The sequence below is a fragment of the Hylobates moloch genome, unplaced genomic scaffold (genome assembly GCF_009828535.3).
Source record: "Hylobates moloch isolate HMO894 unplaced genomic scaffold, HMol_V3 SCAFFOLD_12, whole genome shotgun sequence".
In the NCBI taxonomy this organism is placed as follows: Eukaryota; Metazoa; Chordata; class Mammalia; order Primates; family Hylobatidae; genus Hylobates; species Hylobates moloch.
The window spans coordinates 29,174,392-29,187,547 of record NW_026652287.1 but is presented as its reverse complement, the minus strand read 5'-3'; the positions used below and the strand labels follow the sequence as shown (position 1 = coordinate 29,187,547).

The 13,156-nt window shown below is 43.7% G+C and overlaps 1 protein-coding gene across 1 annotated transcript in view; it reads right to left on the bottom strand.

Annotated features, from left to right (window-relative positions):
- The window catches only part of NT5DC3 (5'-nucleotidase domain containing 3), a 71,612-nt gene that overhangs the window by 31,851 nt on the left and 26,605 nt on the right, over positions 1 to 13,156 (bottom strand). Inside the window, exons 2-4 of the mRNA XM_032168862.2 lie at positions 12,861 to 13,045; positions 4,765 to 4,839; positions 4,224 to 4,279 (exon numbers count right to left, since the gene is read on the bottom strand). Coding sequence (XP_032024753.1) covers positions 4,224 to 4,279; positions 4,765 to 4,839; positions 12,861 to 13,045 — 316 coding nt within the window. The remainder of the gene's footprint in view (positions 1 to 4,223; positions 4,280 to 4,764; positions 4,840 to 12,860; positions 13,046 to 13,156) is intronic.

Genomic DNA, 13,156 nt, shown 5'->3' with positions numbered 1-13,156 from the left:
ACCCTTCTCAGCAGCGATGCAACAGTGAACTTCCTACAGCCTCATTCTGAATGCTCCTTCCCCCCGAATGCCTCAGTGGCTCTTTCTACTGTCCATACTCCTTGACACAATGGACAGTGTATATACAAGAAACCAGGCAATTCTTCTCCTGTGAACCCCAGGAGAAGAGTGGGGAGAAAGAGCATTTCATGCTGAGAGGGTGAGCAGAGGACTCACCACAAGTTGGCCATGGTGGGTGGGTAGGATTTCAAGAAGGAGAGAGGAAGGAAAACTGCACCCTGGCAGAACACCAGCAGGAGCGAGTGCCAGGTGTCAGGAAAGAAGATGTCAAGGGAAAAGAATCCCTGTGCCGTCTTCGCCTGCCCAGCAACCTGTCTCTCTTCATCATAACGGTTCAGGACCAAACACATGACTCAAGTCATTCTGATGAGATTCAGTCCTGAGACTCCAGTGGAATGTGGAGAAACAAAGCTCCTCTGTTCCCCTTGACCTGGAGCTGGGGGGCTGTGGGCTTGGTAGTGCCAGGGGTCACCCAGGAGGGGCTTGCCTGAGAGTGAGCCAAGCCAGAGAGGAAGGCCAAGAGAGGGAAAGAGTTCTGACAATAGCAATTTGGCCCCTGGAGCCAGCCACACCTGCAAACTCACCTGTCTGTGGACTGTACAATTAGTTTCTGAGCCAGTTTGAGTTTCAGTCACTTTCAACCAAGAGTCCTGACCAATCTAGTAAGTCAAGGAGCTGTGTATGGAAGAAGAGGAAGCAAAGGGTTTAAAGCAGGTTGATAAAAATCTCAAACCTAAGCCTAAGCATATGGCTTAGCCTTTATTCTGTAGAGAGCAGGCAGCCATCCAAGGATTCAGAGGAGGGGATTATTGGGAGTAATGATTTAGGGAATCAGTCTGGCAAGAATGTCCGGGATGGAGTGCACTGCAGCAAACCCCAAGAACCCACGAGAGAAAGGGTGTCTAAGGAGGGGGCCGACAGCAGAAACAGAGATGGAGAGACAGAATAGAGAGACCTGGTGAGGATTCTCACAAACATGCATAACTTTGCCTTCTTCGTTCTCTCCCCCAGCCTCACCACTGCAATAATAATTCTGGGAAAACATTAGGAGCTGTGAGTAGGGGGACAAACAAATGTTCATTTAAGAGGTTTAGAGAAAGAAAAACTAAAAATTGGAATATGTTAAATGTAGCAACAACTTTAAAATATAAGTTAAAAGTAAGTCTGTTGGGAATGGTACAATCTGGAGGTCAACTGAGCCATTTCAAAAGCCTTAAAATGAAGGAACAACGTTCACCTGGCAATTTCACTTACAAAGATTTTTCCTAAGAAAATGAGACATGTGCACAAAAATGTATTAATTATATTTAATATACATGTTACTTACAAAATACATGAAAAGTTTTTTGTTTTAACTTTTAGGTTCAGGGGTACATGTGCAGGTTTGTTTTATAGGTAAATTCATGTCATGGGGGTTTGTTGTAGATATTTCATTACCCAGGTACTAAGCCCTAGTACCCTACCCATTAGTTATTTTTCCTGATCCTCTCCCTTCTCCCACCCTCCACCCTCCAGTAGACCCCAGAGTCTTTTGTTAACCTCTATGTGTCCATGAGTTCTCATCATTTAGCTCCCACTTGTGAGAACATACAGTAGTTGGCTTCCTGTTCCTGCGTGAGTTTGCTAAGGATAATGGCCTCCAGCTCCATCCATGTTCCCACAAAAGATGTGATCTTGCTGGAAAGATTATTTGTAATTGTCCATACTAAAATAGATTCATTACCCACCCCACCCCCCCAAAAAAAAAATGTGTTGAGGGACTCCAACTATCCTGTATACCTTAAGAAAGGCCACACAGCATGGTGGCCAAGTGCACGAGCCTGGGTCTGAATTCTAGCCCAGGCAATTATTTGCTGTGTGACCTTGGGCAAGTTACTTAACACCTCTGGCACTAATAATAGTACCTACTTCATATAGTTATTTTGAAGATTGAATGAGTTAACTCAGACAAAACCCTTATAACAGTGCCTGTCCCATAGCAGTCGCTATTAGTAATATTATTACCATCATCACCACCACCTCCTCTCCGTCCTGAAACACCATTAAAGTGACAGTAAAAACAGTCAAAGGAAATGAGAGCAAAGACGTCAACAGACAAGACATTTCTACAAGACACTGGAAGACAAACACTGGATGCAAAGAAGGTATCTGACTTAACACTGATAACAGAGGCCTGCAAGGGTACACCCACGACAAGTACTGATTCCCCACCACAAGCTGCAGAAAGGCTCAGCACAAGAAGGCACCAGGAGGCTACTGGAGGATATACTCAAGCAAAATGAGGGAGTAAAGCCAGAGAGAGGATGAGAAGGGAACTTGAAACAGGGAAAGTGGCAAAGGGAAGTCCCAAGACAAGCAACCAAACCAGATCAGACCAGGAGGGGAGAGTCAATTTTTTTTTTAAAAAGTGACAGATTATTGAAAACATTTGAATCATTGGAAAATAAATACATGCCTAACATTTGTAATGGACCATTTGGAAAAAATCAGAGATACCTACACAGAAAACTAGGTAAACAAAAACTGAGATTATTGTTAAAATCTAAGAAAAACAAAATATTGTACAAGAAAGAAAATAATCGCACTGCACTACCTGGCTTAAGAGTGAACCAGCTGGGTGTGGTGGCTCATGCCTATAATCCCAGCACTTTGGGAGGCTGAGGCGGACAGATCACCTGAAATCAGGAGTTCAAGACCAGCCTGGCCAACATGGTGAAACCCTGTCTCTACTAAAAATACAAAACTAGCTGGGAGTGGTGGCACATGCCTGTAATCCCAGCTCTTTGGGAGGCTAAGGCAGGAGAATCACTTGAACCTGGGAGGCAGAGGTTGCAGTGAGCCGATATCTCGCCACTGCACTCCAGCCTGGGCAACAAGAGGGAAACTCTGTCTCAATTTAAAAAAAAAAAAAAAAAAAAAAAAAGTGAACCAGACAGGACCTTCTGAGTCATAATGTAAACAGTGACCAGTACAACCACCAAAAATTGAGATCTGAATGAGATGAGAGGAATGAGACTGGAGAAGTGGGAGGAGGTGCCAGAAGGCTAAGTCCTTATCTACCACAGCAGGGACAATGTCCAGAATTAATAAATTAGGAAACAGAAGAATGAGCACATTACTTAAAAAATCTAAAGATTTTAAAGGTTTTAGGGGCAGAGGGGAGCACAGAAGATTGCTGCTGACCCCTGTGACATCTTTAATCTTGTTTGTGTGACTCTATCCATGTTTCACTTTGATTGTAAAAATAAACAAGCATTAATTTTAACAGTTTGTGAAAGAAGAATGTAAGCTAAGATATACATACTTTTAAGTATAAGCTGTGCACTTAAATACAAATCACACTCCTAAATCCCCTCCCAAATTGGAGAATAAAAAAAGGCCAAATCCTCCATTTTAAAAGTTACAAAGACGGCCGGGCATGGTGGCTCATGCCTGTAATCCCAGCACTTTGGAAGGCTGAGGCAGGCAGATCACTTGGGGTCAGGAGTTCGAGACCAGCCTGGCTAATATGGTGAAACCCTGTCTCTACTAAAAATATAAAAATTAGCCAGGCATGGTGGCATGTGCCTATAGTCCCAGCTAATCGGGAGGCTGAGGCAGGAGAATCACTTGAACCTGGGAGGCAGAGGGTGCAATGAGCCTAGATTGTGCCATTGCACTCCAGCCTGGGCATCACAGCGAGACTCCATCTCAAAAAAAAAAAAAAAAAAAAAAAGTCTCAATATCCAAACCACCCAAATACCATGGTGGGAAGGAGAACCCTATTCCCTCACTCCCATATCCCTCCTGCTCCAAGTCTCCTCATCAGGACCCTCCCTCAGCTTGCCAGCCAGCATCTCCGGAAAACCAGTCCTCCCTCCAGTCCTCCAGACTGCTCCCTACCTCTGAGCACATTTCTATCATCACCTCTGTCACTCTGAACTGCAGTCAAGTTTACTTACATGACTTCCCACCCACACTCTGAGCTCCTTGAGGACATCAGTGCACACCAAGCCCTTAGCACCTGGCATGGTAGCAGGCCTCAACAAATGCTCCTTAAGTGAGTGAATGAATGAATCATATTCACACTGCAGCCCTCTTCATCATTAAACAGTCAGAGGGTCCTGAAACCCAAAGCACCTGGTTACTTCACATAAATTAAATGTATCTCCTCTTACTCTTACCTGTAGACAGTTCCCAGCTGGATATAATGAAAAGCATCGATCTTCATTAATACTGCCTTTAAAAACATAAACATATGCACATGTAAATAATGTGTAACTATTTGCATATTATGTGAGCCATCCCAGGTGTCATCATAAATCCTAACAATATTAGGCTGCCCTAACAAGGAAGCACACTGTATGTTCCTGAAAGGGTTGCTTGTTAATTAATGTGCTGTACAGCTCTTTAAAGAAATGGCCTATCTGCAAAAGACAGGGGAAAAAAATAGATATGGCAACTGGTTCCTCCTCAAAACACCAAAATGACAACTAGAAATAAACAGTACCTCCTAAATAGCTAAATGCATGTATGCTTTTCTAATACATAGTCTCTTCCAGAAGATTCTATCCAAAGATACGTGAATAAATTTGGTTCTGCAGTCCCAAATAACACAATTTAAAACTAATTTGCCCGTTTAGTAGGGAAAAGTACCAAGAGTACATTTCATTTCCAAACATCATTAAACCACAGAAAAACAGGAGACAGGAGAAGTAAACCTACCCGCTGTACATCATAATGAAGTCCACGAATTGCAAAATTTGGGTCGTACTCATACTTCCTGATTTCTGCTGGATACTAAGAAAGAAGAAAGGAACTGGTTTTAGCCAACAATGTGCTAAGTGCAGGATCCTATCCAGATCTGGCCCTTGTACAAAGGCTGAGGTAGTTGATACACCAGTGGCAAGTTGGGGTCAGAAGGGGCAGACCACAGCTTGTCCCTCCGCTTCCAGTCCAAGCGCCTCCCAGCAAGCACCCTGGCCAGAGCCTTCCATCCTGCCCTGCGCCCTGTCCATCTGCCCAAGCACAGGTTGGGCCTCATTCCCTCCCCTGCCAACTTCTCTCAACTCTCTCCTCTCTTTCCCTCCCCTACCTGTGTCCCTAGACTCCCAGATCCCTAAGACCCCAGGAACACATCAGCTTCAATCTCCACCCATCACTCCCTCCTTTTATCTTCAAGGCTGCTGCAGAAAGGCTGGAATGTTCCCCCTAATACTGGAAGCACAGCTTTACTCAAACTTACTGTCAACCATCCATTCAACTCATATGTGAGCACCTTGATGTGGCAGGCCCCTGGATGGCCCCATTACCAGGTTTCACAGAGAGCCTTAAGGTGAAAACTTCTCAGAGTGGGGCCTCTCCATAGAGCTTTCATTGCTTTTCTCATCTGCTGGCCACTGCCCACCCTCCAGCTGGGCAACCCTGTGGCCGTCAGACACAGCATTCCCCACACTAGGCCTAAGGAGGCCCTTTCCTTGGCACATGGATTATGGTTACTATCTGGCACTCTGTCTCAGAAGAGTTATGAAGGCAGCGGATATGGTTTGGCTCTATGTCCCCAGCCAAGTCTCATCTTGAATTGCAGTTCCCATAATTCCCACGTGTTGTGGGAGGAACCTGATGGGAGATAATTGAATGATGGGGGCGGTTTCCGACATACTCACAAGATCTGATGGATTTATAAGGGGAAACCTGTTCACTTGGTTCGCATTCTCTCTCGCCAGCTGTCAATGTAAGATGTGCCTTTCGCCTTCTGTCATGATTGTGAGACCTCCCCAGCTACATGGAACTGTGAGTCCATTAAACCTCTTTTTCTGTATAAATTACCCGGCCTTGGGTATGTCTTTATCAGCAGCTTGAAAACGAACTAATACAGCAGCCCAGCTCCCCTGGTATTTCCTATTATCAAGCCATTCTTCACACTATGTAAAATTGCTGGCTCCTCCTTATCTACTGCACCAAGTCCTTACTTCTCTCCCTAAATCTCAGAATTAGGACATCAGCTACCCTGCGGATGGCACTGATTTGTGGGCACTATTTCTGCTGCTACTACATGGCAGGCCCTACCATCCCTATTTTATTCAGAAGGACATCAGATGTTCTGAATGAAACAAGCTAGGGTATGGTGGGCAGAGAATCAGGCTGGGGCCTTTTCCCCTGCTCTCCCCACTGCCCCTCTGCCCTCGGAGCACAGACCTGCAGGAAAGAACGTCTATTCCTGAGTCTAGAGAGGCGACATCACTAGGACCTTCCAATTGTGATGCAAGTTACTTAAGTTAAAACCCAGACAACTATTAAGATGCCCAGGAAACCTCCTTCCATGGCTGAGCTAATATTTCATGGCCAGGGTTCCATTTGTACAAAAACATTTCCTGGGACCAGCAGGCTGACCTGCATGTGGCAATTTTTCATGTCAAGCTGCACGAAGCACTAACTCAAATGTCACATTTGGGATCATTTATCCACCACCTGCCATGTGTGCCAAGAAATCACCAAACTGACATTTCCATTCATGGGCGTTTCCAAGAATTGAGAACCCTGTGTATGGTCCTGCATTTTTGCAGACATACTTGACAAGCTGACACAGAACCCAACGCCTAGCACCCTGGATCTGCTTACTGAAGGGGGGCCAAGGGACTTCAGCAGCTCTGCAATCTCTTGTTAAACTCATGACTGATGGATGAATAAGAGGGCAGACAGGAAAGAAATATTAATATGTCACTGACAGAGGTGCCTTCACTGAGCATTTGCTATGTGCCACATACTAGACACTTTCTATGACTTTCTTTATCCCTCGCTACACCAGCATGAAGGAAGCAGGGCATCTCAAGCCTATTTTACTATTGAATAATCTGAAGATCAAGGGCAACGAATTTGCCCAAGGTCACACAGCTAGATAGTTGTCGAGCCAGTATTTGAACCCAGGTCTGTGTCACACCCAAGTCCACCCCTAACCACCACATAATCAATGCTGAACCAACTCTGAGCCACCATATACTGGACACTCATCGCCTCCCTGTGACAGCAGCACCTGCCACCTCAGAGGGGCTCAACAAGTTTGCTGAAAGCATTTGCAGTTACGAGTGGAGCACCAACTATTTTAGTTGATTGCTGGCACTTCAATAAAAGAGTGTTTACTGCTGAAAAGTCTGGTGGTTCTTTCTTTGAATGAGGCTTATCAGGGCTCCCCAGCAGGACATGCCCTCCACACACTCACATTCCCCTTGCCTCTCACTCTCAATGTTATTCTTGGGGAGCCACTCCTGAGAAATACACAATGTTTATTTGGTCCAAAGATCATAGTGAGTGACTATATGAGTCCGTTCTCACACTGCTAATAAATACATACCTGAGACTGGGTAATTTATAAAGGAAAGAGGTTTAATGGACTCATAGTTCCACATGGCTGGGGAGACCTCACAATCATGGAGGAAAGTCACATCTTACATGGCAGCAGGCAAGAGAGCTTGTGCAGGAGAACTTGCCTTTATAACACCATTAGATTTCTTGAGACTTATTCACTATTGTGAGAACAGCACAGGAAAAACCCACCCCCATGATTCAATTACCTCCCACCAGGTCCCTCCTATGACACCTGGGGATTATGGGAGCTACAATTCAAGATGAGATTTGGGTGGGGACACAGCCAAACCATATCAATGACCTTGAAAACTGACAGATGCGGCTGGAAAAGCCCCAACAGGACAATGTCATAATGAAGAATACAGGTTCCCAGGCTGACAGACCAGGCATCAAATCCTGGTCCTGCCATGTGCTAGCTGGGTGACCCTGGGCAAGGTCGTCTGTCCCTCTGAGCCTTGGTTTTCTCATCTACAAAGTAAAGATAACAAGAATCTTATCCTTTTGGAAGTGTAAAGGATTCAGCCCAAAAATGAGTGTGGCAAGTCAGGGCAGTGCCTGGCACATGGCAAGTGCTCAATAAAATTGAGTGGCTTCGCTGGATTGGGAACTGGCGGCCTGGGGTTTTAGGTCCACCCTACTAGCCCCTGCTAATCTCCTGTATGACTTTAGGTAAGTCTTCTCCAAGGCCTCTTCTAGTCAAACCATTTTGACTAGGGTGATTTCTATGCTCTACTCCTGCCCCTAAATTGTAATCTCCCCATACAACCAGCCTAGTCAAAAACATCCTCATGATTGGCCCATTTCCAACACATACACACATAGCATCAGTAGAACATCTGTTAACAGTGACATCCAGCCCAGGAACCAGAGCCACTCACAGCGGCCAGTTGGTTACAGTCCTCTCCAACGGTCTCAGCTAGATTTTCAGGACTTTTCATAATTTAGAAACTTTTCACCACCCAAGGGGGAGAAATAAAAAGACTCACCCAAGGTGAGGTATTATGGAGATAACTGGTATCCCTAAAAGCAGTAAGAAATATAAAAGATAAAAGCTCTTGACTTGGGGTTTTTATTAAAATTCTAATTTAGGCCCAGTCTGGTTTCCTTTAGTAGCTTGACTTTGTTCTAATCCCAGTTAAAATCTGGGCAAACTCCTGTGTGCTGATAAAGAGCAAAGTGTCCCCCTGAAAATGCTACAGAAACGTCCCTACAGCTTCAAGCAAAGTTAATACTAAAATACAGCAGAGAACCCAGGACTTCTCCACGTGTGCCTAATTCCTACAGTCCTGGGTAATTACAGCTCTCAGATACAGCTAGTAACCTCTACATTACAACACTGCTGTGGGTTCCTGAGGTCCAGAGGCCTATAAACATACCTGTTTTCCAGAGGTCTCAGTTTAATATTTAAAGTAGCCTAAATTACGAGTCTAATTAGAGGCAACGCAGAAGGGCACAAAAACTAAGCTCTCTGAAATCCACACAAAACACGACACTAGAGTAAAATGACCTCATCAGGACGCTGGCCCACATGAAGCACAACTCTCTCACTTACCTGCGGAACTCATGGATGCAGACGTCAAGTGTTTACTGAGTACCTACTTAACGCCAGGGCCTGGGAATACAGCAGCAAACAACACTGACAAAGATGTCTGCCCCTGCAAAGTTCCCATTCTACTTGGGGAGGCGGACCATACACAAATACACACACAGAATATAATGCCTCGAAGTGTATGTTCTATAAGAAAATGCAATACAAGCAGTCACAGATCTGCGGAGTGGAAAAAAAAGCAAGCCAGGAGCAAGCCTCATCTGGTGGAAGAAAGAGTGCTCCAAGGCAGAAGTAGGAAAGGGTTTGGAGGTTCGAGGGGAAGGAGGGGAGGAGGGGAGGAGGGGAGGAGGGAAAGAGGGAAAGAGGGAAGGCAGCTGGAGGAGGCTGGGGAGGCCCTCACTATGATGGGATGAAAACCACACTTCACCGCTGTGGTCTTCCTCCCCCAAACCCATAACCCAGGCTAATCATAAGGAAAACACACACAGCACCTAATTGGCACGCTTCAAAACTGTCGTGGTCATTTAAAAAAGCAAGGGAAGTCAGAGAAGCTGTCAAAGCCAAGAGGCGCCTGAGAGACATGACAACTAACTGCAATGTGGTATCCTGCAGGGGATCTTGGAGCAGGAAATGGACATTCAGTTAAAACTAAAAATATCTGAAGGAAGTATGGACTTTAGTGAATAATAATGTATCAAGATTGGTTCTTTAGTTAACAAATGTACCTTACTCAAGTGTTAACATTGGAGGAAACTGGGCATTGGGTGTATACATACAGGAACTCAGTATTTGCAACCTTTCCGTAAGCCTAAAACTATACTAAAAGTTTATTTAAAGGAAAAAGAGAGCATAGCATTTGCTGAGAGATCAGACATGGACACGGAGTGTGAGGGGTCACAGCCGATGCTTTGGATATGAACAATCAGGTGATCAACGGTGCCAACTAATGAGAAGAAATGCTGACTAAGGTGTGAAGCTGGGAGATGAAATCAAGAGCTCTTCTACCCCTCCCTTTCTATTCCTTGGTGGACAAATAAAATCAAAATATAGACAGTTATTACTCGATTTTTTTAAAAATTTCCATTTTTGTAAAAATTTCTTATTTTTTAAAAAGGGTAATTATGAAGGAGCTGGAATCTTTTATGTTTGCTTTTTGGAAAGATGCTAAATTGCAAATATACTGTTCTATGACCATGCATCTCAAAAGCAAATGTCTTTCCATCTCTACAACTACACAAAGTGCATTGGTCTTGGCTGCAAAAATGGCCCTGAACTCAGTACATCTTCGAAGAATTATTTTGTCTAATCAGAAGAGAAAAATTTGCGTAAGCATAATTGACTCTACTAATATGCCTGATATAATTAGTATAACTTCTTTTAGTTTTATCAAAGCAACAAACAGACATAATGAGAATAAAATTTCAATGATCTTAAATCTAGAGGCTTTTCAAATAATAGTGATTGCAGCTTTTATTTTATCCATCTATTTCATCTCTCTTCCCCTCAAATTTCATAAATTTTTTATGTTCATAAATTTTTTATTTTCATGAATATTTTATTTGCATCTGAACCAAAAAAACTGTAGGATGGAAAGGTGTTAGCAACCCCGTAAGAGAGGCAACACGGAGTCGAGGAAAGAATAGAGTCCTTTGGAAACAGAGAGACCTGAGTTCAAATCCTGGTCTGTCTCCTACTGGCCTGTGGCCTTGATCTAGTAGCTTCATTTTTTGAACCTCAGTTTCCTCAGCTGTAAACAGAGACAACATGTGTGTGCAGGGTTGTTGTGCAGATTAGAAATAATAGTATTAGTATTAATAAATAGCTAATATTTATTGTTTTCTATGTGCCATCTACTTTACATTTATTAATTCATTTACCACAGTGACTGTGAGGAAAGCACTGTTCCTATGCCCATTTTACAGGGGAGAAAACTGAGGTCCAGAGAAATTGAGTGAGTCAATCAAGATTATGTAGGAAGTAAGTGATAAAGGCAGAATTTGAACCCCAGCAGTGAGGCCTCAGAACCTGTGCTTTCAGCACCTAGTGGACAATCAATGAACACTGCCACTGGGATCATGGCTTGCTTTTTATAAATGACATCAAAGTCACAGAAAACACTGCAGCTGACATGGGACTGAAATGCCAGCACCAATGCAACACCCCTTTGGATCCACCTTTTAGGGGGTGGTGAACAGATGGCATGGGGTGGCAGGCAGGAACCAAGGTCAGAACCACCTCGTTCTTAGTTGGCTTTCATCTCATGATCTAGGCAAAGGACCGCAGTTTAGATGGAAGAGAGTAGTCCCTTGAACAAACGAGACCTGCCACTGGATGCCAAGTGGCAAGGTGGTTTTACATCTAGTAAAGTGGCCATAGCTAAAGAAAGCAGGCTGCTGGCTTAGTGGCAGAGGGAAGCTTCTTTTTGGCAAATGCCACGACTGCATTTTGGATATGGAAAAAATGAGTTGCTTAAATCCACCGATAACCAAAAGCTGAGGGGGATCAGAAAATATGCTGAATCAAATGGTTAGGATCCAAAACTAAGGAGAACTTTGGCTGCATTAATAAAAGTATGGCATCCAGAATCAGGGAGGTGATGGTCTCCTTCTATTCCACTCTAGCCGGACCCCACCTGGGGTAACATCTTCAAGGCCTCACATTTGAGAGAAACAAACCAGAGCGCACACAAAGGAGGATGACTAGGACGATGAAAAGAAAAGAGGACAAATGAGAATGGTTAAAAGAGCTAAGAACGATCAACTTGGGAAAAGTCTTAGAGGGCGTAATGGCTGGTCTATACAACACTAGCCCATTATATGTCTGGTAATCGAATGGTTAAATATAAAATAGTAGTTTGCACAATTTGGGTTTAGAAGTTACTCATACCCACCCTCAGCCCTCCTTTGCTGCCAACTTCTTCAAGATTTGGCTGAAATATCACCTTCTTCTTTGCTTCCCCAATTCCCTAAGGCAGAGAAAGTTGTTCTAACCATCACAGTCAGACACATTCAATGTCTAAGGAGACCTCCACTAGGAGGCTGCATAACTGATCTGCCCACGTGACCGAGGACCCCACTGGGCTGTTGGTTCTCCACAGGTAATGCCTGTCTCCTACTCATCTTTATCTTCCCAGCTTGTACTGCAGGGCGTGGCACAAGGTGGCTTAAGAAACATGTGAAGCAATATATCAAGGAAGAAAAGAGGTCAATGGTGAGAGCTGTATGAAGGCAGAATTATTCAACCCATGGAAGAACTTCCCAAAAATCAGAACCACCTCCTATGGCAACGTGCACCTGTCTGAGATGGAGAGCTGAGCTGTACTTCCCGGGAGGGGTCTCAAAGGGTACGGGCCCACAAGACTTCTGAGGACACTTCTTATCCTGCTTCCTGAAATATGTACTCAAATCAGACTACAGAAAAAAAATGATAAGGTTGCATATTTTCTTTTTTTCCTTCCTCATTAAAAACTCTCAACAATACTACGTATCAGAAGAAAGACATTCAAATATGCTGTACTCTTAGCAATTCAAATCGGTGTTGAAGGTAAAACATCTCCTATCATTTGAGGAATTCCTCCTAACCAGAATTCAACAGGCAGGCTGCCAATTCATCAAGCTCCAGGAGACACTGTGTCATTCTATGAAAGACGAGAGTGTAAATATCTACAGCCAAATCTCCACTAATGTGCATCTTGGGAAGTCTTTTGCCAAAACACATCTAAAGATTTTTTTAAAAAAAACTATCATCTTCCAGATAAGAGTTATTTGGAAGGGAACAAAATCTACTTATTCATTCATCAACAATTTATTAAATGGCTTCTCTGTGGCAGACTTGGGGTCACGTCAGCTCAAGACTGTTCTAAAGGGAAAAGGGGAAGGAGAAGCCTGAAATGTCCCTGTGATCTTACCCGGTGTTCATTGATGAGAAGGTCCCGTGCAGCATTAAATATCAGCGTGTGGAGGTGCTTTGAATAAAACACCAAGGTGTAATCATAATCGAAGCCATAGATTTCAATGTCCGACAGGCTCATTTCATTGTTTGAGAAAATGGCATCTGGATTCAACAAGTTGCTCATAATGGAAGGAACCAATTCTGGAAATAGAGAAAAAAAATACATTATACTACATAATAAATAAGGGCTAGTATGATTTCTAAAGAAAAAAATGAGTAAACTAGACTACAAAAGAGATTTGCTTCACCTTG